A 23,632-nucleotide genomic window follows, 5' to 3' on the forward strand; every position below is an offset into this window, starting at 1 on the left:
CACCCCCTAACATTGCTCATAAATATTCCAACAAGGAATTAACTTTACTTCATTTGATAAATTCTTGCTAAATGTTACCATGATGGTTAAAGTGAAATGCATGTTCTTGTCATTATCAACTATCATTGCTTGCAAATTAATGTTTAATGTCTACAAACCTGATGGTTGTGTTATGAATAAAATCTTTGAACAAATTGTCATTTTTCATGTGACAATAAATACACAAAAATAATAATTTCAATAATCTGCAGTAGAAAACTTTCGTGAAAGGCGATGGTCTAACGCAATGCCACAATGAAAATGAGCATATCTTAATTAAATGAGCTCCTTTAAAGTTTCTAAATCTTTGGAGCTGTCTCATTTAATTATGGGTCAATTTTCACATTCTGCTGCCTTTTCCTTAATCTCTGTGTAAAGCAGACTTTCTCTGTTGTATCAACAATAAGACATCTTGCTCTGATAAATTAAATTTCTTCAGAAGTTAGTTAGAGTAGTAACATAGTAAACAATATGTAAATTACATACTTCAGTCATCAATGGGAATGAATTGGTCTTAGTGGTGGAATAAAATGGACCACTGTAAATCGAAAGCCCATTTTACACACTGCCTGATTTTGTTTTCCATTAACTTTACTGGAAATGATGATCAAGCAGGTTGTTAAAGAGGCTGTCGATTCTCTATCACCTGTTTTGTGCTACCACTGAATACCAATTTCACCTCATGTCTTTGAAAACAAATGATTTGCTTTTACACCTTGGAGGGTAACCATCAAGGGAGAGATTCGCACATTTCACAATCTTTGTCTTGCAGACTTCAGTCATTTGGTCTCAGATTTTCTATCGAGAGGTTACTAATGCAATTTCTCACTTAGACTATCCTCTTACTCATTGTAAACATGTTAGAGCGGTACAAAAGAGTTCATTCTATCTGTTAAGTTATCTCCTTTTACAAATTACATGCTCCTACATTTCTGACACTTAAGGATTTAAGTAAAATCAAACACAGCCATATGCTTTCAATGAAAGCACTCTTTACATTCTGTTACTGCTCCCTCAGACTGTGAGTAATTTACTTTCTTTACATTTTCTAAGGTTTTTCTGCTTGCAGGTTAGTAACTGGCACGAACACAAAGAAATCTAGTTTTTATGTATCAATGGTGTACAAAGTAACTTCAGCCAAAAATACTCAGTTCAAAATGTTCATATCTCATTCCCAATTAGTCTCATAACAAATCTAGTAAATCCATGCAAACTTATTACTTCACAACTGTTTTCTGGACTGCTGCATGTTCAACTATACAACATTTTTTACTCCGAGTTTTGGAGTTCTTCAATTAAAGTAGAAATAGCTCAACCAAAAGTTTAAAAATGTCACATTATGTTTTACAGTATCTACTCACAAGTAGTACAATATCTTTTAAATTGCATGTGTTATGATTTTTGAATGTAATTGTTTATGCGGTTATATGCTGTCAATGTAAACAAAGGGACTGGTCAAAGATTTTTCAAGTGTGTATGGTTTACTATTATATTTATTACTTATGAGCTTAAGTAGTGTGTTGGCATCCTTCCATCTATGAAAGATGGGCACGTGGCAAACAATCCATTTAGGTGGGGTGTCTTCTCTTGGTGCACCACCTTTGCTAATGGCTGTGAAAGCCAATCCTTGACAGGCAGATTCTGCCACAAATGCCAGACGTGAAGCTGCCAAGAGATGCTGTGAGTTGTTGTTTTCAGCACTGGCACCTGTTGTCAAGCTGCTATAGCCACTGGTCGTCGTGGTAGTTCACACCAGTCCACAGGATGTGTCGCCATTTCCCTCTATCGCCAGCTAGTGACTCCCAGCTGCAATAGTTGACATGTAGGGCCTTCATGTCATGCTTTCAAGCATCTGGTCACGGATACCTCACCATACCGAAGGTCTTTGGGTATGTCACCATCTTCCATCCTGTAGATCTGTGGATGTGTCCAATCCACCGAAGCTGTCTCTGTTTGATTAGTGCCAACACACTCGGGAGCTCTGCCTTTGAGAGGACTGCCACATTTGTGATTTTATCCTGCCAGGATATACCCATCATGCACCGCAGACAGCGAAGGTAAAAATTATTGAGCTTCTTTTCCCGGTAACTGTAAGTTGCCCATGTTTCACAGCCATACAGCAAAGTGCTTAGAACACAGGCCTTATAAACTATCAGCCTGGTCCCAAGGGTCAGTCTGGTGTTATCCCATGTGTGTTTTGCGAGTTGGCGAAGGTGGTAACTGCTTTCCCTATGCATGTATCGAGATCTGCATCAAGGGATGGATTGTCTGTCACCTTGGACCCAAGGTAGCAGAATTTGTTCACCACTTCCAGTGGGGTGTTATTTCGTGTGGTCAGGGGCAGAGATGCAACACCTATGTTCTTGATGGTTCTAGTCAAGGAAAACAAGTTACAAGCATGGGAGAGACAGTCCATGAGTCTTTGTAGCTGAACTGCCATGTGAGCAACTAGCACAGCACCAGCGTAGAGGATTTCTCTGATCAGGAGACGATGGGCTGGATTTTGTTCTCAGCCCGATGTTGGGTTCTGTGGCATGGCAGGGCAGGGGCGTGGGGGGCCGGAGAATCAGAGCGGCAGCACCAGCCACAAGCCCAGCACCAGGATTGCCAATTCTGATCTTACCGCAGTGGCGAGGCTCCTTTATGGCACCTCCGCCACTCTGCGACGGGACCTACTTTAAATATTTAAAATAGCTCTCTGCATAAATTTAAATTTAATTCCCTGCGATTTTACCTTCAGTTCACAATCTTGAGCACTTTGGTGGGGCACTCACCCACCTTCACTTTCTCGTCCAGGAGAAGCTGGCGCCACCAAGGTGGGAAGGGGTCAACTCTGCTTGATTTAGTGTATGGGTGGAAGGGGTCAACTCTGCATTATGTTGTACTGTGTGCAGGGCAGGCAGCCTTTTAGAAATGGCATAAGTACCTGCTCCTGCATCAGGTGACACTGTGAATGGCATTGCCAATGCTGCCCCCAGCACGTGATTTTAAGTGGCTGCCCACTGTGTAATCGCGGTGGCGCAGGTTCCATGGGGATGGCCACCATGTTCCCCGTGCGCCGTTGTTCCCAGCGGCAAGACTATAAAATCCAGTCCGATGTGTTTTTGTCTTTGCTTTCAGCCATGATAGATTATAGAGCTTGCTGCCTGAACTAGTGTGCAGGTATAAAAACAAGAAATGCTGGAACCACTCAGCAGGTCTGGTAGCATCTGTGGAAAGAGAAGCAGAGTTAACGTTTCGGGTTCCGAAGAAGGGTCACTGACCCGAAACGTTAACTCTGCTTCTCTTTCCACAGATGCTGCCAGACCTGCTGAGTGGTTCCAGCATTTCTTGTTTTTATTTCAGATTTCCAGCATCCGCAGTATTTTGCTTTTATTCTAGTGTGCAGGTAGACTCCTTCCATATTTTCAGGGAAGACAAAGGTCAGGAGCATGCAGAAGAAGATGCCAAACAGAGCGGGGGCTAGGACACAACCCTGTTTCACTCCATTCTTCACTCCAAAGCTATTGCTAGTGGAGCTATCAACCTGTACAGCGCAATGCATGTTGCCATGGAAGGGGCAGATGAGACTGAGGAACTTCGGTGGACAGCCAATTATTCCCAAAATCTTGTAGAGCCCTGCTCCACTGATCGTGTCGAATTCCTTCATGAGATTGTCAAGAAAATACAGTATGCCAAATGAGGGAATTTTAATTCATCAGCTGGAAATTTACATAAAACTTTTAATGGGAAAAATCCTACAGTTAACCTTAAAAAAACTGGCAGCCAAGATGACCACCATAATTTGCATCTGAAACACCTTTTCACATTCCAAAGATCCACCCAGAGACAGGTCTGAACGGCTTGTAACCAGAACAATGGCTTGCTCTAAGTGATTGAATTACCTAAGGTTGCTTCATTAGCATGGCATTCAAGGCAATCCTAACACCTTGACTTTGAAAGAGCAAACGCCCTCCAAGTGTAAATACTGGCATCCTGGGGCCTGGTGAGCCAATTCCAAACCTTGAATATCATTAGAAGGTTCCAGTAACTACATGGAGGCCGTCATGTGACCATCTGTCCATCTCTGTGAAAGCTAAAAGTTTCCTTGAACAAAGACTGACGGGCAGTAACGCAGACTGTGCCTCTCTCCCACTCCCTCTCTCTCTCGCTGTCTCTCTCTAGATAATACAAGTTTGAACCCCATCTCCGATTGTTGCCTCCAAACTTGATTTCCCATTCATAAATCCATGTTGACTATGCCCAATCAGATCTTTATTATCCAAGTGTCCATTTATCACATCCTTTAGAATAGATTCTAGCATTTTCCCAATGACTGATGTAAGGCTAACAGGTCTGTAATTCCCTCCCTTCTTAAATAATGGGGTGACATTTGCTACCTTCCAATCTGCAGGAACCATTCCAGAATCTATACAATTTTGGAAGATGATCACCAATGTATCCACTATCTTCATAGCTACCTCTTTCAACACTCTGGGCTGTAGAATATCAGTTCCTGGGGACTTATCAACCTTCAGCCCCATTAATTTCTCCAATACAACCTTCTTACTAATACTAATTTCCTTCAATTCCTCATTCTCCCTAATCTCTTGGATCTCGAATTCTGGGAGATTTCATGTATCTTCCTCAGTGAAGACAGACACAAAGTAATCATTTAGCTTCTCTGCCATTTCCCTTTGCTCCATTATAAATTCCCCTGACTCTGCCTGTAATGGACCCACATTTGTCTTAGCCAAACATTTCCGTTTTGCATACCTATGGAAGCTTTTGCAGTCTGTTTTTATGTTTTTTGCTAGCTTACATTCATAATCTATTCTCCCTTTCTTTATCAGTTTCTTCGTCCTCCTTTGCTGTATTCTAAAATCCTCTCAATCCTCAGGTTTACTACTATTTCTGGCAAATTTATTGGTATTTTCTTTTAATCTTATACAATCCTTAACCAGTCGTTATTGTGGGTTCCACCTTTACCAAATGATGCTTCTGCTGCTTTATAGATGATTTGAGCTTAGTGACTGCCAAGCTTCATCGATGCCAGCATCGATACTTCCCATTAAGGCTTTTCTGGGTAGCAAGTGTTTTATTGACAGTATGAAGTGCTGGTATTTGGTATCATTGCTTGTGCAAGGGCCATTGATACATGGTGGAGCTGTGGAACATTCAGGGGTACACCTTGATTCTGCTACTGATAAGAGAGTGGTCAGCGTCACAATCTGCGCTATGGTAGGTGCGGGTGTGAAGAACACTGGGCAAATCGCGCCTCCTTGTGATAACTAGTTCTAGTTGGTGCCAATGTCCAGACCTTGAGGATGCCATGATACCTTGTGGCAATGTCTGCCCTGGAAGAAGGTGTTGGTGATGCTGAGTTCATTCAGGGTACAAAGCTCAAGAAGGCGTTGTCCGTTATCATTGATTTTGCCCACCCCATGATGACCGAGGCACGTTGGTCATGAATTACTGTCTGCCCCTAGACATGCATTGAAGTCACCCAGGATGAAAAGCCTCTCGCCATTTGGGATGTTTCTCAGAACATCACCTAGGGTGTTGTAAGTAGTACTGGGTCCAGTATAACAGTTGGGGCTGAAATTCTGTCTCAAAAGCCAACAGTTTCAGAATGTAACATTATTGCATACAAGGAAACTGGTCTATTTACTCAATTGGTAATCAAACTACCCATCCCACAGAGGTAAGCAAACTTATATTTTTTATTTATTCACAGGATGTGGCTGTCACGGCAAGGCCAGTATTTATTGCCCATCCCTAATTGCCCTTGAGAAGGTGGTGGTGAGCCACCTTTTTAAATACAATAAATAGCTTGCTAGCCCATTTTAGAGGGTGGTTGAGAGTCAACCACATTGCTGTAGGTCTGGAGTCACGTATAGGCCAGACCAAGTAAAGACAGCAGATTTCCTTCCCTAAAGGGCATTATTGAACCAGATTGGTTTTTATGGCAATCTGTAGTTTCATGGTTACCATTACTGATAGTAGCATTTTATTCCAAAGTTTTTTCAATTCTTTTTCCTCCTTGTTCTGTTCAAGCTGAAGCTGCTTCATCTGTAACTGAATTTTAGCTCATTCTGGTTTGCTTTCTTCTTCTTCCAATTGCAAATGTGCTATTACTTCAATTCTGTCTGCTTTCTTAGCTCCTGGTTTTAACTCTAACCCCAATTTTGCTGCCAGTGCTATTAGCTTAACCTTGGTTATGCCAACAGTGTGGGTTCAACCCCCATACCGGTTGTGGTTGTTCATGGAGGCATGCCTCCTCGCCTTGCCCCACACTTGAGGAGTGGTGACCATCAAGCTATATGTCACTAACTGTCTCTCTCTAACGAGGAGAGATGCCAATGGTCCTTTGGGACTATGGCTAGAACAACAACCTTGGTTAAGTTCCTCAAATCACTCAGGGTTACATCTTCCGTCCCCAGAAAAGTCACAGCAAATGATAAAGGCATTCCAGTAGAGTAAACTTTAAACTTTTTTTTATTCGTTCGTGGGATGCGGGCGTCGCTGGCTAGACCAGCATTTATTGATCATCCCTAATTGCCCTTGAACTGAGTAGGCCATTTCAGAGGGCATTTAAGAGTTAACCACATTGCCGTGGGTCTGGAGTCACATGTAGGCCAGACCAGGTAAGGACAACAGATTTCCTTCCCTAAAGGACATAAGTGAACCAGATGGGTTTTTACAACAATCGACAATGGTTTCACGGTCACCATTAGACTAGCTTTTAATTCCAGATTTAATCTACTGCACAAGAAACCTAGGTTCCTTTTATATTTCCTTTTTCAATTATTATTACTCCACTTACAATTGTATGTCGTTAACATTGGTTTTATACCACAAAGAACCCCCAATTATATGTTACGACTGAGGTGAGAGGAGTGCACTGTTTCTTCTAGTTCCAGTTCTCCACGGGTCACAACATATATTTAAGTTTTTTCCCACTTACCGATACGGTCAATCATAGACTCTATTTTTATCCCAGAATAAAACACACCAACCAGGTTTCTTTAATAAACAACAAAATTATTAATTTATTATAAAACAAGTCTTAACCAGTAATGGAGTAAAGCATAAACACACAGATGGAAATATTAAAGTTCCTTTTTTACCTTAGCCCCTCACATTCACACACACACATACACCGGTTAACCAGAAAAATAAAGGGATTTTGTTTGTCGAGCTCGATTACAGCCAAAAAAACACTTGGGCCAAATACTTGCTCATTCTTGAAGAAACAGCAGATGAGTTACGTTGTGTTCCAAAACTGGCATACAGTCTGGCGTCCGAGTACACGTAGACGGGTCACTGGGATCTTTTAGAACAGTTCTTTTTAGGCGACATTGAGAATTAATTTAGCAGGCTTTTATTCAAAAACAGAAGACAAGATGAGTTGACACAGTGGACTGCTCAGGGTCTTTTAGAGAGGTGCTGGTAAGCTGAGCTGAGTTGTGGTCTTCCTTTCTTGGGAATTCTCTTCTCTCCTTGGAAGTTCTATCCCTTTATAAACAGTTCCACCTCAACTCAAAACAATTCAAAAGCGAAACAGACAACAGGAGGTCAACCTTTTGACCTCCATCAATCTTGACCTGTCACTTTTTTGAAAACAACTTCTCCAGGTGTCCAAAGTTCTCTGTTGTTTATTGAGCTGGAAGTCAGGTGGTTTCCCGGAAAGGCTTGTTGTTGCTGGAAGTCAAGTAGTTTCCTGGAAAGGAATTCCGAAGAAGGGTCACTGACCCGAAACGTTAACTCTGCTTCTCTTTCCACAGATGCTGCCAGACCTGCTGAGTGATTCCAGCATTTCTTGTTTTTATCCTGGAAAGGCTTGTTTTCCTCACAAGACTTCTCAGTGTCCCTTTTGAAAACATTTCCAGGGACTGCTTTTAAAAGTCAAGTGGCCTTTACATGGCCCCCTTTGAAAACCCCAAAGTTTAACATTCCTTCAATCTTTAAAAAATGAATCGTCAAAAAATACATTTAACAAAACAGAGGCATTTTCGTAACAATAGTTACCCATTTTTTGGGTTTGTGAGGTTTTAACAATGCAATTTGACTTCCTTTCTGTTCACTGAGTTATTGGGCTAGATTTTAAGAGCCCGCTGTCGGTCCCAGCGGTGAGCTCAAAAAATGGCGGCCCACATCGCAAGCCAAAGAGCCGCTGTAATGTCCTGCGTGGTGGCTCATTTAAATAGCCGGGACAGCCCGTCCCCGCAATCACGTGGAGGGGGCGGGCTGTCCGACGCCAGCAATGGCATCAGCTGCCTGTGAGCAGGCACTGGCGCCATTTTTAAAGTGCAGCCCGCCTTGCCAGCATATTTAATTTTTTAAAGATACACCCTCCAAAATTTATCAAATAAATTCTAAAGCCCCTTTCCCCCCCCCCAAATATGATTACATTAACTAGTTGCCCTTTCCCCCAAAACACGTACCTTTGAAATCTGACCTTCCCCCACCAGACTGCACAAAGTTTAAAGTTCATCCCCTCCCACCATCCCCTACACTCATTACGTTTATTTGATCCTGTACCCACCACCCCTCCCCGCTTCCCCACACACTAGAAATCTTAACTCCTCTCCTCTCCCCACCAGTGTCATGCCAGCTTTCCCCAGACGGGGAAGTGAACAAGGGTGAGTGCCGGCCACCTCACTGAGGATCGCGGTGGGCACAGAAGATTGTTCATTTAATTTATTCATTTCAATGATTTAAATATGTAGATGCAGGTCCTGTCACCCAGCGGAAGGGAGGCCACCACGAAGTCTTGCCGCCGCTCAGAAGATCGGGCCGGGCCGGGCCGGGCCGGGCCTCTGCCACAACCATCTTCCAGCCCGCCCCCTCCCCGCCATGGAGCCCGATGTTGTGGGCTTGGTAAAATCCAGCTCATTATATTTCTTTGAACATAAGCACCATGTCAGTGAATCAGTTGGGCATCTCATGTTCACAAATAGTAATCAATGCTATCGATTTCAAATTTTAGAACTCAGAACAATTGCACGTGCTGCCTTGACGATTTTCTTGTATAATAATAATGCAGCCCTATGCATTACAATGGAAAGGTCAGACACCTCATACTCTGTACAAAAGGGAACTTGTAACTGACAATAGATTTCTTACTTGGAACAGCAGCTGTCTTTTGCATCACTGCTTCTCTTGGCCTAGACAGCAACAAGCCTAACAATATGACGATTTAGCTCTATTAGGGCATGCATTGATAATAGCCTATGCACAATTGTCACACTGCCCTCTAAAGGATGATACAGTGAGTTCAACTTGCATATGTCTGCTTTGGATCATTGGAATACAATTCATTATGCATATACAGTAGTTTAATGTCATTTAAAATGATAATAAGGTTTCATTGGCTGGAATTGTACTTGGTGAAAACTATTGTTAAACTTGAGAATGATAAATTGTCATTTATAGATTCCTCAAAAAGAAAGTCATTTTTAGAAAATGGCTCTTTTCCATAATACTTTGTTTTCTTGCTAACAAAATGTTTCCTGCCTTTGCCACTTAGATCTGACAGGGGAGAACACAGGAATAAATAATCTACTGTGTTTTAAAATGATGGATCTTGGCTCTGATTCCTAATAAAAAGCCTAAAGATGTTATGAAAGACAGATCAGACTGTAATCAGTACAGAAATACAAAATGATTATGTTAATTTCAATTCTGTAAACTTTCCATCTTAACATTTCAAAGATAAATAGATTTAATTCACAGCTTTTGGCAGCAGCTACTTATTCTGGAAAGAGTTACTGTCCTTACTAAATTTAGTGGTAGCAAATGGAGGTTTAAGAATGCATTTCTTTATGGTTGATCACTATTCTATGAATCCATTGACTTTGTGTGAAGTAAAACGAAAGGGAGAAACTGCAGCTGTTAAAAAAGTCTTGTGGAATTATCACCTTCCTCTTCTATACAACTTAATATAGTCTCCTTTCCACCAAGGTTCCAAATGTTGGAGAATACAGTTCTACAATCTGCTTGAACATATATATCACTGATAAAATGACCTCTGTCTTGGATTATAACCTGATTCTGATTATTCAATTATCAGAATATTCATCTATTATTACCAAAATTATGCAATTTAACTACTACAGCTGTAGATAACAGGCCATATATACAATTATTTAAACCATTTTTATTATGCATCTAAAAATCCCTAATTCACAGCAGTACATCAATACTACACTTAACTGGGAGAACAGCTATTGTATCCTCTTCTTTCCAGATTTGGATAACCCATTTTCAAATTCAAACAGGATCCCAAACAATATTTGTTCTTTATCAACAAAAATGTTCAAATATTTGTTAAAAGATGCCTATGAATTGATTGCCTTTTCCCAAATCATATGCATGACCACAAAAACTGACATTATGAAATAGCTAATAATCCATTACCAGCATCAGTTTCTCTCTCCCACTGTGAGCTAAAGAGTTTATTAACTCTTTCATTCCTAGGTAGAGTTCAATCAATGCTGTCCTGTTTAAAATGCTGTGGACTATATAAGAACATTCTGATTGTATATAAATACTCTCATAAAGAAAATTATGACAATTATCACATATTATATTAACCCCCTATGAATGCTGATATGGCAATACTTTCCATTCCGCACATTGGAAATGTTAACTTCTTTCTTTTGGGCCTCCTTATCTCGAGAGACAATGGATACGCGCCTGGAGGTGGTCAGTGGTTTGTGAAGCAGCGCCTGGAGTGGCTATAAAGGCCAATTCTGGAGTGACAGGCTCTTCCACAGGTGCTGCAGAGAAATTTGTTTGTTGGGGCTGTTGCACAGTTGGCTCTCCCCTTGCGCCTCTGTCTTTTTTCCTGCCAACTACTAAGTCTCTTCGACTCGCCACAATTTAGCCCTGTCTTTATGGCTGCCCGCCAGCTCTGGCGAATGCTGGCAACTGACTCCCACGACTTGTGATCAATGTCACACGATTTCATGTCGCGTTTGCAGACGTCTTTATAACGGAGACATGGACGGCCGGTGGGTCTGATACCAGTGGCGAGCTCGCTGTACAATGTGTCTTTGGGGATCCTGCCATCTTCCATGCGGCTCACATGGCCAAGCCATCTCAAGCGCCGCTGACTCAGTAGTGTGTATAAGCTGGGGATGTTGGCCGCTTCAAGGACTTCTGTGTTGGAGATATAGTCCTGCCACCTGATGCCAAGTATTCTCCGAAGGCAGCGAAGATGGAATGAATTGAGACGTCGCTCTTGGCTGGCATACGTTGTCCAGGCCTCGCTGCCGTAGAGCAAGGTACTGAGGACACATGTTAACAAAGCTACAGAACATTTACACTTACCGGCTTGCACATTAATGGTAGTTTTTGAAGTGTCCTTGCCTAATGCATTCTCAGCTTCACATGTATATTCCCCAGCATCTTCCACCTTCAGTTTATTTATCTGAAGTCTTGAGTTCTTTCTGTGGAAAGAAAATGAATATTTTGGGATCAGTCTTAGGTATATATTTGTAAATTGTCAGAAGAATGAAACAGAAAAGTTGAACCAGACACACAGCTTTACAGCATTAATTTTTCATTTTACAACAGAAGTGTAGACTTTGCATCCATTAAGTGTAATCTGTATTTTGATTCACTTTCTTTGCTCTAATTTGTTTAAATGATAATCTTCAGTATAAATTACTGGTGCTTTTGCCCTGATAAATGAAATTGACAACACTGAGATATAACGCTAGGGTGCTGGGTGACATTCGTATCCGACCAGCAGAATATTCTTTTTAATTGTTGCAATATAAAATTACTGGAACTTATTTGAAATAACAAAAACATATATTTATATAGCGCCTTTAACATAATAAAACATCCCAAGGTGCTTCACAGGAGCCACATAAGGAGATATTAGGTCACATGACCAAAAGCTTAGTCAAAGGGGTAGGTTTTAAGGAGTGTCTTAAAGGAGAAAAGTGAGGTAGAGAGACAGAGAGGTGTAGGGAGGGTATTCCAAACCTTAGGGCCCAGGCAATTGAAGGCGCACCCACTAACGGTGGAGTGATTAAAATCGGGGATGCACAAGAGGCCAGAATTAACGGAGTACAGATTTCTCGGAGGGTTACTGGGCTGGCAGAGATTACAGAGATAGGGAGGGGTGAGGCCATGCAGGGATATGAAAACAAGGATGAGAATTTTAAAATCAAGACGTAGCTTGACCGGGAGCCAATGTAGGTCAGCGAGCACAGGGGTGACAGGGGAAGGGGACTTGCTGCAAGTTATAAAAGGACTAATATGCTGCTTTAGAGATTTTTGGGTATCTAGCTAGCAATACGTCTTACAAAGACTTATGTAGAATTAAATTGCATTACTTTGATGTCCTGTTACAAGATTACTAAAGCAATTAATATATATTTTAGGCTGCACTATTGCTATAAAGATCAGAATTATTGGACTGGATTTTGCAGTCAGCTGCAAAGCAAGGGCGCTCGTCGCTGATCTCAAAGAAAGCTGCCCTCAAAGGTCTAGTGATCTCAATGGCATGGTTTCCCCCACCCCTGATGGCAGTTTAAATCTGGTGCCAAGCAGTGATGTCAGCAAGCAGATAAGCAGCCAATCACATTGAAGTATTCACACACAGCAAACCAGGAATTATTCTTCACTTTTAATTTTAAATGACTATGATCGGATTTAGATAGAAGATAAAATGTCAATATAAACAAACTTTAAAGAAAATGTGGAATTGTTAATATCAGATTGGAAAAATTTGACATTTCACAAATGTAAAACTACCTTCTTGGGCCCAATGAGGGTGTTTAACAGTAATTGTGAAGTTAGAACACTGTTAAAAATCCAGTTACACCTCCTTCGACAAGGTATAACTTTTGAGGTTTTTCACAATGAGACTAACAGCATAAGAGTGGACATTCTCATCAAATTATACGATTTCCCATTGATTGCAGTCGAAGGGAACCTCAAAAGTGCACCCTCCGGAGAAGCATAGGATCATTGACAGCAACCTCTGGATTTCCGCATTATTCTGCGCATGTGTGCACTCCAAAAGTTGCTATCAGTTTCAATGGAGTTATGACAGCGAACTCTGAGTTTCACCATCGTTACCACCACACAATCCAGGCCAATGTTTTATATTCTTGCCATAAATGCAGGAAAATCGTATTCTCCAGTCTTTTACGTAGGAGAGGAACTATGCTAAGGAACTAAGTGAAGTTTTGGCAGGTGAAATGTAGGAATAGCACAAATGCTTAAGAAAACTCACGCGTAGCGATTTTTCAGCATAAACTGGCGTAAATCACTTCGATGCAAATTTCCTTGGAAGAAAAAATCAGTGCAACTGTGATCTTACGCCTGAGTTACGCCAAAACCTTCCAGGAATTTCCAGGGCAATCATGGTGTTGCTGACTAAAAGGGACCAAGGTAAAAATTGGAGGCCAAGTCAAGCTGTGAAACTTTCATGTACCTCCTACCAATTAGTCACTTGCTAAGATCAAATCACCCATTCAATTTCTTTGCTTGGAAATGATCTGTGGTACTAAAATAAGTGCAACATGAACCAGGGAATTTTATTTACAATGGCTTTACTGTTTTCTATTTTAGACATCTATAGCATAGTGAGATTAACCAATCATAAAACGGTTGTTAAAGATAGGATTCGCAAGATTTCTAGAACGTTTGATTATTGATTTGTTTAATGATAGAAGCTATTTAAAGCAATATCAACATCCTCTTAACATAGATGAGCAAATTGCTTCACTCATCACTCATCCTAATGATTCAAGAATTATGGAGAGGAATTCACTTGGGCTCCATAGTAATAGATCAAACTGCTTTGTTTATAACTTAAAAGCCTAGATGTATTCAGTTGAAAGTGCATTTGCAAAACTGAGGTTTTGTGTGAATTTTAAAGCAAGCATCTCTAACTTTCATTTAAGATCTTCCTCCTTCAACTGTTTATGTTGCATGAAGGGCTATATGGTTAGTCTCACATTTAACTCCAGTAGAAAAGGCATCTCAACTCCTCCAACTTTGTCTATTTACACTAAATGAAAACTTACAACTGAATATGACCTTGTTATCAGAGGTAACATAATGATCATAAACCAGAAACATAAAAGCTGTGGCGAATTGCAAATACAAATGGAAAAGGCACTCTCATTGTAGCCATGTTTTTTCCCAATATGCACCAGTTTGAGAGTTTTTGGTTCAAATGTGTCATCAGAGAGAGATACCAAATGGATATAAGGCACTTACCCAAAAGGGGAGGTAAACGCAAAGGAAAGTCACAAATCTCATATATTACCTAGTAAATAGCAGCATTATCAGAAATATTTGTATCAGTTTATGTCTCCTCACAATGACTTGTTGACCATTAGAGGAATGGCACTTTACTCATCATATGCAGCATGTGTCCATTCCTCCAGTTAACAATAGTAAAGACTTCTATTAAGAAGTGACTACACATTGTATTTTGATAGATACCAGCATTCAGGACATTGCAGTAGTGTAAATGGGGTCCATAGGAATATTCCAGGCTCGTCGGGACCTGTTGATGCCACTGGACTTTCAGAAAAGGGACTGTCAACATAGGTTTCTTTCCTCTTCTGTTCGACCAACTGAATTTGAAGGTTGGCAGCAAGCAATCTCCAGATTTTCTGCATCCTCCCAAGATATGCCAATACTGGCATGAGTGCCCACTGGTGAGATGTAAATTACCTAACCCCAGGAATGTTAGCGGGGTCAGCGCCCGAGTTATTGGCAGGGTGCAATTAATACTCTGCCATAGTTATAATGGTAGAGCTGGATCTCGCATTTTGGGCCCCAATAACCAAGCCTCACAGGGGTTCTTCCTATTGTATCAGTGTCAATGTTCCACTTATGCACCCCCTCTCAAGTCCAGCCTTTCCTTGTGGCCTTTCTGATTGAGTACCTATACTGAAAGTGACTTAATTCCCTTCACAGGATTCTTACATGATCAGAAAGAATTCATACAGTCTGGGCTGGATTCAATCCCAGACCCAGTTAAAAGAAGGACAGTGTGTTAAACCACTGCAGTTTCTCACCTCGACTAAGGACTATTTATTGTACAATGTTTTCCTTGTGTTTTTGTCTCCAACTATAAAAGTCATGACAAGTGGAAAGTGATTTACAAAGGACTTAAAGCAATGTTTTATACAAAGAAGTGTTAATTTCCCAGTGAATAAGTGAAAAAAATGCCCGTAAGTTAGATGTAAAAGCAGCATTGTATATTTTGTGAACTTACTTCCCAGTTTTTATCCTGATTTCTTTGTTTTTCTTTATCTCTCTTCCATCTTTGAACCACTTATAGGTGGGTCGGGGATTTCCAGCTGCCTCACATTTCAAAGAAAGCTTTTGTCCTTCCAGAAGAGTTTGGTTCTTCAGTTTCTTCAGCTTTGGAGGAACAGCTGTGAAGACACAAATTTACCTTGGAATCAGTCCACTTGAACAGCGTCCCCAACAAGTGCCTTCAAATACTAACACATAGAGGTAAGGTAATCATTAACATAAAAAATGGTGGCCAGAAATTTCCTCAGGAGTTCTTCCAATTGGTCATTATAACTTTGACAGAAAACCTGGATAAACTGTGTACACGGAGGTTTCTGTCGATCTTCTGCTATAGTTAACTGTGGAAGGTGACTAATAAGGAGAACCCCAGAGCAAATTCCTGGCCATAGATGGGCTGCTACAAAAGTGTTACAGAATGTAACATTTAGGGTTCCTTTGTTAATGCTCTTCTAAGCCTGTGGCAGAAAACTTTTAATGGGATGCCGAATGGCATAAGAACATATACTTGATACAAATCAAATATATGACAAAAGCTGTAGGAAGATCCTATTCCAACATATACGCTGTTAAGGATTGTTTTGGATCTGATTTCACAAGTAGGAAATCTCTACTACTCGGTATGGTTATTTGAAAATATTTGACAACAGTAATAGTTTGTGAAGATTCCTCAATTAGTTTGGAGCTCGAGAGTTATCACAGGATTATTTTCAATAACCTGCTGACACAGGTGTACCTTCCACTGGAATGCTGCAACTTAATTCCTACAATTTCTATCAGTGATTTAATAGGTTTTACCCTACAATTATTGGTATTATTTTTCACATTGCACATTTGGCTATTCTATGCCAGTTTTAGTGTGTGGAGGCAGAGAATGCTAATCAGATACAGCTGCGTTCTATTGTTATGCTCTCTGCTGACAACTGAAGCTACAAGCCAATCTGAAGCACAAAGCATTTTCAAGTAACTTTACTGATAATAAAATTATACAAAAAAATACCCCTGGTGTGAAAATATAAACATAGAGGAGGTGATATTCAACTTTGGCAGGGATGCAAAATGGGGAGTAATGGAATGGTCGCTTGCTATAAATCCCAGCCCACAAAGCAATACAGTGTGAGTAACAGGAATTCATTCCACTAACACCCATATTTCACACTGCCAAAGTTGAATTTCAACCACATAAGGTTAATCCTATTCATGTAATAAGTTCACAACACATTAAACAGAAATGACGTGTACAATAGGCAGCAGGAATATTCTGTTAATAACTAAAGCAGATTTTCAAAGTTCTATAATTGCTTTCTTTGGTACAATAACATGATAAATATAAGTTACTGTTTGGCAATGAGTGAACTATGTAAAATAGATCATTGCATAGTGCAAAGCTACAGAATTTGTGAATGTTGGATTACAGGAGTAACATAAGAATAATAGGAACAGGAGTAAGTCATTCAGCCCCTTGAGCCTGTTCCATCATTCATTTAGATTGTGGTTGATCTGCACCTCAACCCCACTTATCTGGCTTTGCTTCATATCCCTGGATATCCTAACCTAACAAAAATCTATGTGACATTCCCTGCAGCATGTATTTTCTATTTTCCATAATCCCTGTATTCCTGACATTTGCTTTCTTTGTCCTTATCTGTTCCATATTATCATTTGAAGACCTTTCTGGTATTCTCTTTTGGTTGCAGGACAGATTGTGGGTGGAGGGCTGATACTGAGTTGTGGTCTACAGGTCAGTTATTGGGAATTCAATCTGTCATTATTTGGTTATTCATTCATATTGGGCAGCTCAATGAAATGAGCTGTGGGACAGGAGCTACAAAGAGGTGAAAATGATGAGGAAACAGATCTGAAGGCAGACAAAAATATGCAGAAGAGAAATAAGCTGGCAAAAGTCAGGCAGCAACTAGGAAGAAAGAGAGAAAGTGTTGGCCATTAGGCTCAGTAGTTTTGTCAAATAGCTTCAACAGTGCAACATAAGATCTTAAACCAATCAGTATAGTTCACTGAATTAAATCATTCCGGTTTGGTATAATTTGAGAATAGCAGACAGAAGTGGAATACCAAATTTGACTTCAGATTCGAATCCAAGGAGGTCATTCAAGTTTTGCAAAAGGAAGTAAAATTGGGATGTTACTCTTGATCATTGCTGGGAATTTCCTTTGGGTTCTGCCAATTGGCTGCAGTACCTTTGGTGGAAGATTGGTGGAAACACCTGGAGTGATTTTCAGTTTGGGCAGGCAGTGGGAGGTGCACCCGCGACACATTCCTTCAATCATTGCCTTGAAGCCCAAGTCATTTTACAGGGCTGACCTTGTTTGGTCACTGCTGGCAAGCTGCAAACACTGTGCTAGCACAGAGAGGCAAATCGTTGGTGAGCAGGTGTGAGGAGGGAATTCTGATGGAACTTGCCAGGAGTCAAAATGGAAGTTAAATGGCAGGTAGAGGCAATCATGGCAAAGGGGTAAGGACGGGATGGCAACGGGCCACATGTTTCTCACGAGGAGCAATTATGCTCCTCCTAGCCTCATAAAAATCTTTTAAATAACTTACCTGGCCTGTTTTTAAGCAGCCTGCAGTGATCCCTTTAAGGACACTCAAAGCTTGGTACCAATGGCTCATAAAAAACCAGAACCCCCGTTTATGCATCTATCTGAGGTTTCTGCCAAAGATACAGCAGCTAATCAGGAGAATCCCAGAGAAAATTTCCAATGCATCAATGTCACATTGGAATTAGACATCTGACCATGTACGAAGCTCTGATGGCATAAAGGGAAAATATATTTTAACCAGTATTTGTGAATCTCTTGTTTCTGGGGAAGTAAATGATCATTTGAGATGTCATTGCTATGGCCATTACACAACCCACTGCTGGTATTTTGTTGAGCTCCTGATGTCGGGCTCCGTGGTGGGGGGCAGCGCTGGAAGATTATAGCGGCAGCAGCCCGCCACGGAGTCCCATGCCGGGATTGCTGGGCCTGATCCTCACAGCAGCAGCGAGGGTCCTTGGCAGCACCCTCTGCTGCTTGAACCCAACTATAAATATTTAAATAAAGGCAATGAATCAATTCAAATACTATTCACCGCAATCTTATCGGCTACCTGGGATCTTCCATGCGACAGGCGGCACTCACGCATCTTCACTTTCCCGACCAGGGAAAGCTGACGCCACCAAGGTGAGAAGGGGGGGGGGGGAAACTTCGGATTTTTAGTGTAGCAGGATTTGGGGGGTGGGGGTGGGAAATGGGGTCAACTCTGCATTTCTAGTGTAAGGTGGGGGAAGGAGTGACCTCTGCACTTTGTGCAGTTGTGGGGGGGAGAGGTCAACTCAGCAGTTTAAGTTCAGAGGGCAACAATGCAATGTAAGACGTTTGTCGAGGTGAAACGGGGTGACAATTTATTTGCGGTGTACTGGAGTGGGGTACAGGGCTCAACTCTGCACTTTTTGTGGCAGGTTTCACAGCCCTTTAAAAATGGCAGCAGTGCCTGTGCAGAGGCAGCTGACACCGTTCATGGCGTCGCTGAGGCTGCCCTGCCTTGTGATTGGGGAGGGGGAGGAAGTGGCATGCCCTGCATATTTAAATAAGTCACCCCATACTAGATCACAGTGGCGTTGTGGTTCACGGCCCGTGCATGCAGACTCCCATTTTATTTCACCCAGGGAAATAAAATTCAGCCCCATGTGTGTAACACAAAAACAGCACAGTATCCATCAGTCACCGATCAATAACTTGTTTTTTCCTTTTTTTAAAAATAATAAAGCTGGGTGATTTACTCTTAAAATAACATGGTATGTAATCTACATAAAAACAAATCAAATTGCCAAGAGACTTAGACAAATCAAAAGATTCCAGTACTGCTGAGAATGCAGGAGTTACAGTTTATATTATCATCACAACTCAGGTTGAGTAATTGGTTTTTAGCTTATTTGTAGCTCATCTGTTATACCAGATTTGTACATGAGTCAGTCCACTATTCGAGACAAGTTTTGCCACTAACACCAACTATTTTTAATGGATTTTCATTCATAAAACACATGATAACACCAACAGCATCAATCTAAATCACTGACGATACATAGCTATCTGTCTAGATGTCTACATTTTAAAAATCTTACATTGTTGCACACTTCCAGTCAACATTTTATTATAAATTCCTCTGTCACATTCATAATGTAAACAGCCTATGCCAACTTCAGTGCAGTTACACCCCCTGCCAGTGGTGCTGTAGAACCTCAGTATTGTGCCTTTAAGCTCCTCTGCCAGAAAACCCGTTGCAGTCAATGGAATTAAATATCAGGAGTTATGTATAAATGGCCAGCCAATTCAATTCCACCCATTTTGTGCCACCACCTGGACGAATTCCTATCCCTTAAACTTCTTTGTTTACCAAACTGCCATATTGATATTTAACTATAATAATATTAAATCAATTTATTATCGAAAAAGGAACAGAATATCTGACTCTAAAATGCATATACTAGGTCAATAACCTTCTGCCCTCTATTTTTATTTCAACTGAAGTATACAGTTGATCTTGACTCCCTGTTTGAAACAAAATGGAATATTAACTAATATTTATCCACTGTGTATTAAAAATGGTGAGTCATCACAAGATCATAATGGTAATGTACCAGAAGTTAGAGTGGTATGCATAAAATGACCTGATCAAGCAATTACAGTAACTGAACAATCAGAAATCTCAAGCATTAAATCTTGCTTCCTGTATTTCTCCTCTGATGGGCTGACTGCTCTATGCTTCGACTGTCTTTCCTGACCTAACAGTACTGGATAACCTTGAGATATTTCCCAAGAAGTACACATTCCTTTTTATCCTCCACAAACCCCCGATGAATGACTGATCAGTGATGGCTTAAGTACCACCACTGTAGGCAATTTGATTTGACTTTCAGTACATGTTTGGCAGACAAATCAGATACTGATCCTTTGTCTCTCCCCTGTGTGCTTCTCATGTTGGCTCGATTTCCCAGGCAGTCCACTGAACATTACCCAAACCCCTGGCATTTATATAGTGCTTCTCATGTCCTCAGAATGTCCTAAGGTGCTTCACAGCCAAGAAAACACTTTTGAAGTGTAGTCACTGTTGTAATGCAGGCCAACAAAATTTGTGCACAGCACCATCTCCCAAACAACTATGAGATAAGTGGCCAGTTATTGGGGATAAATTCAACATTAACAGGGTGCTAAACAGGCTGACGTCCATGGAAAGCAAAATTAGACTGAGTGTATAATGGGAAGATGATCCACTGTCACTGTTCTGCACAATCGCTGAAGTTGAATTTTACCCCCAAATCATGTTTTTTTGGTCCTGTAGTTTTTTTTTCCGGAATATGCGGCTTTCCTTTAAGGCTTACAAGGGATCAGTATTGCTTTAAGAACCAGCTAGCCTCGGGAGTTATAGGAAGGTGCATTTTCATTGCCTTAGAAACAGCCATTTGGAGACTGCGATTCAAAGGGTGCATTCTCGATACCATGGAAACAGCCACTGGGAGTGAGTCTCACGCGATACATTTGTTGCAATTCAGTTTTGAACTGGCTTTTAATTGAAGACTATTTGTTCTAACAGAACACACAGACACAGAAACATAGCTGTAATGACAGCACCTCGAAAAAGTGCTCTCAACCATTTAAACTGAAGGAATAGGAATTTAGTCTGTTTTATCATATCTCAAAATTCTAAAATAAAGTTAAGCCAAAACAGAGATCTCTGGTAATTTAAATTGAAGAAAGAGACGTCAGACTGTGACAATCTTTTATCCTTCAAAAACTCTAAAGTCAGATTGATTCTGTTGAAAGTGTTTGCAAGTCGTTAATTGTTGAAATTGAGAAGGAAAGCAACATTCTGTGAAGACTTCAAGCAACATTCTGTGAGGACGTCAAGCAACATTGGACTGTAAATTTGCAAGGACTCTAATTTTTTTCTATTTTAAATGTTGTTTATATCTTCATAGTGTTTAAGAATTTAGTTCTTCTAATTAAAGAGTTAATTTGTTGATTTAAAAACACCTGGTTTGGTTATCCTCATCCAGGGTTAATAGATGGTGCAATTTGGCTGGGTCTTTCTTAATTTGGAAAGGTTTAAATGATATGTTAGCTGATCTGTGGAGCGATGGGATTGAATTAACAGTGCGTTGGTCCCATCACAATCAGAATCATATATTTTGATTGGGGGCTTTGACTGGAGCAGTCGGTCGTAACATGGTTGAAAGATACATTTTGGCTAGGATACTGGAACACCTCACTGCACTTCCTGAAATCATGTCATGAAATCAAATTACACTTCAGGCTGAAAAATCCAGTAACACAAAAAGCCCACCCTCGACTCTTCTGTCATGCAAACTACAGCACCATCTTCAACCTCCCTGTCCTCTCCAAAGTCCCTGAATGTGTTACTCCCTCCAAAGTCTGTTCCCACCTTTTCCACAACTACACTTTTGAAACTCTCCAATTAGGTTTCCACCCCTGTCACATCACCAAATCAAAACCATAAATGGTATCCTCTGTGGCTGTAGCCACAGTGAGAGCACAGCAGATTGAGCTGATAATAGAATGAGCTGGGAAAGGGGAATTTGGAAAGAGTGGGAATTCGGTACAGCTGGGGGTGGGGGGGGGGGGGGGGTGTTGGAGGGAGGGGGCAAGGATGTGCTAAATAAATTAAAGAGACAAATGCAAAAACAGAAAAAAAGATGGATTTGGAAACTTTAATTGAAGGGCTTTGTTTTTTTTTCTTTTTTCCTTAGGGTTTTTAAAAACTCAAACAGGCTTAAAATTTTAACGTTGCAAGAGGAAGGAATACTTTGTGCATTGTAGAAGCTGCGAGATGTTTGCCTTCCAGACCAAGATTCTGGAGGATTTCACGTGCAACAACTGCAAGCTGCTCTATGCATTCAAGGCTGAAGTGGTCAGTCTTAGTGAGTGCCTGACCATGCATCAAAATATTACGAAGGGAGAAGTTGCTATAGAAGACCATGCTGGAGATCAGCGAGGGCGAGAAAATCCCAACGCTTAGAGGAGGAGGGTATGTCTCTGTTAGAAAGAGGGCTAGAAGTCACAATTGGGCAGTGGAACATCCCTCATACTTTCCAGAAGTTTCTCTCCTCTCAAAGGAGATGATGTGGAGACTCAAGAGATGTGCCATTCACTGAGGCAATTCAGTAGCCCATCAGCGAAGGAAGGTAAAAAAAGGAAGAGTAGCAGGCAACTTGTGGTGTTAAGGGATTTGTTTATCTGATTCACGACAGAGGTCTGTGCAAACCGAACCCAGAGAAATTAATGGTAAAGTACCTCCAGAGTGCATGGGTTGAGAATTTGATGTCCTAGGTTGACTGAATGCTAGCAAATGTAGATGAGCAAACAATTGTTATCACCCATGTGGGGAAAAAATATAGCTATAAGCAAACCAGAGGTCATGATAAATTTAGAACGGTAGTAATAAACTTTAAGAGAAGGACCTTAAGTGCAATATTTTCTGAAATACTATACTCCCCACATGCTAGTGATGAAAGGCAGAGAGTAATTAGGCTGATGCATGGCTAAGGCTTTACTGTAGGGAATCATGATGTTCTTTCAAATGATGGGACACCTTTTAGCTCACATAGGCTCCATCAAAACAAAAATAGTGAATGGAGCTGTTGGCAGGCAGGTGTAGATAGAATGGTAGGGATGTATTAAAACCAGAAGCGAGGACGGGTTGTGGTGGCTGCACCAGATCACCCATATCAATTAATGGTGTAAACTTAATCTCAGCCCATTTTCAGACTGATAGATCCTATCATGCCTCCATAGACAGCTCGCCCTTCTCCAAAAGTGAATTTCACCAGTAGCGGCCCTTGGGTATATGCCAGGAAGGGGTGGGGGAACAAACTGCCATTGGGGATCAACTGTGGTTGTCAGGGGCTGTTAGCACACCTGCTCCTACTGATGCCACATACATTTAAAAAAAAATATTTACCTATTCAGTGGCAGCTGCTGGTTAGGCCACATATTCAGTGGCGCAGTGGTTAGCACCGCAGCCTCACAGCTCCAGCAACCCGGGTTCAATTCTGGGTACTGCCTGTGTGGAGTTTGCAAGTTCTCCCTGTGTCTGCGTGGGTTTTCTCCGGGTGCTCCGGTTTCCTCCCACAAGCCAAAAGACTTGCAGGTTGGTAGGTAAATTGGCCATTATAAATTGCCCCTAGTATAGGTAGGTGGTAGGGAAATACATAGACAGGTGGGGATGTGGTAGGAATATGGGATTAGTGTAGGATTAGTATAAATGGGTGGTTGATGGTCGGCACAGACTCGGT

The 23,632-nt window shown here is 41.1% G+C and overlaps 1 protein-coding gene across 2 annotated transcripts in view; it reads right to left on the bottom strand.

The window, feature by feature from the left end:
* Window positions 1-23,632, bottom strand: part of LOC137375893 (pro-neuregulin-2, membrane-bound isoform-like) — a 165,604-nt gene that overhangs the window by 126,940 nt on the left and 15,032 nt on the right. For both annotated transcript variants that reach the window (XR_010976086.1, XM_068043542.1), the window contains exons 2-3: window positions 15,278-15,440; window positions 11,356-11,474 (exon numbers count right to left, since the gene is read on the bottom strand). Coding sequence is in view for 1 of the 2 variants with exons in the window: in XM_068043542.1 (XP_067899643.1) it covers window positions 11,356-11,474; window positions 15,278-15,440 (282 nt within the window). In the remaining variant the exon portion in view is untranslated. The remainder of the gene's footprint in view (window positions 1-11,355; window positions 11,475-15,277; window positions 15,441-23,632) is intronic.

This window comes from Heterodontus francisci, chromosome 12 (genome assembly GCF_036365525.1).
Source record: "Heterodontus francisci isolate sHetFra1 chromosome 12, sHetFra1.hap1, whole genome shotgun sequence".
In the NCBI taxonomy this organism is placed as follows: Eukaryota; Metazoa; Chordata; class Chondrichthyes; order Heterodontiformes; family Heterodontidae; genus Heterodontus; species Heterodontus francisci.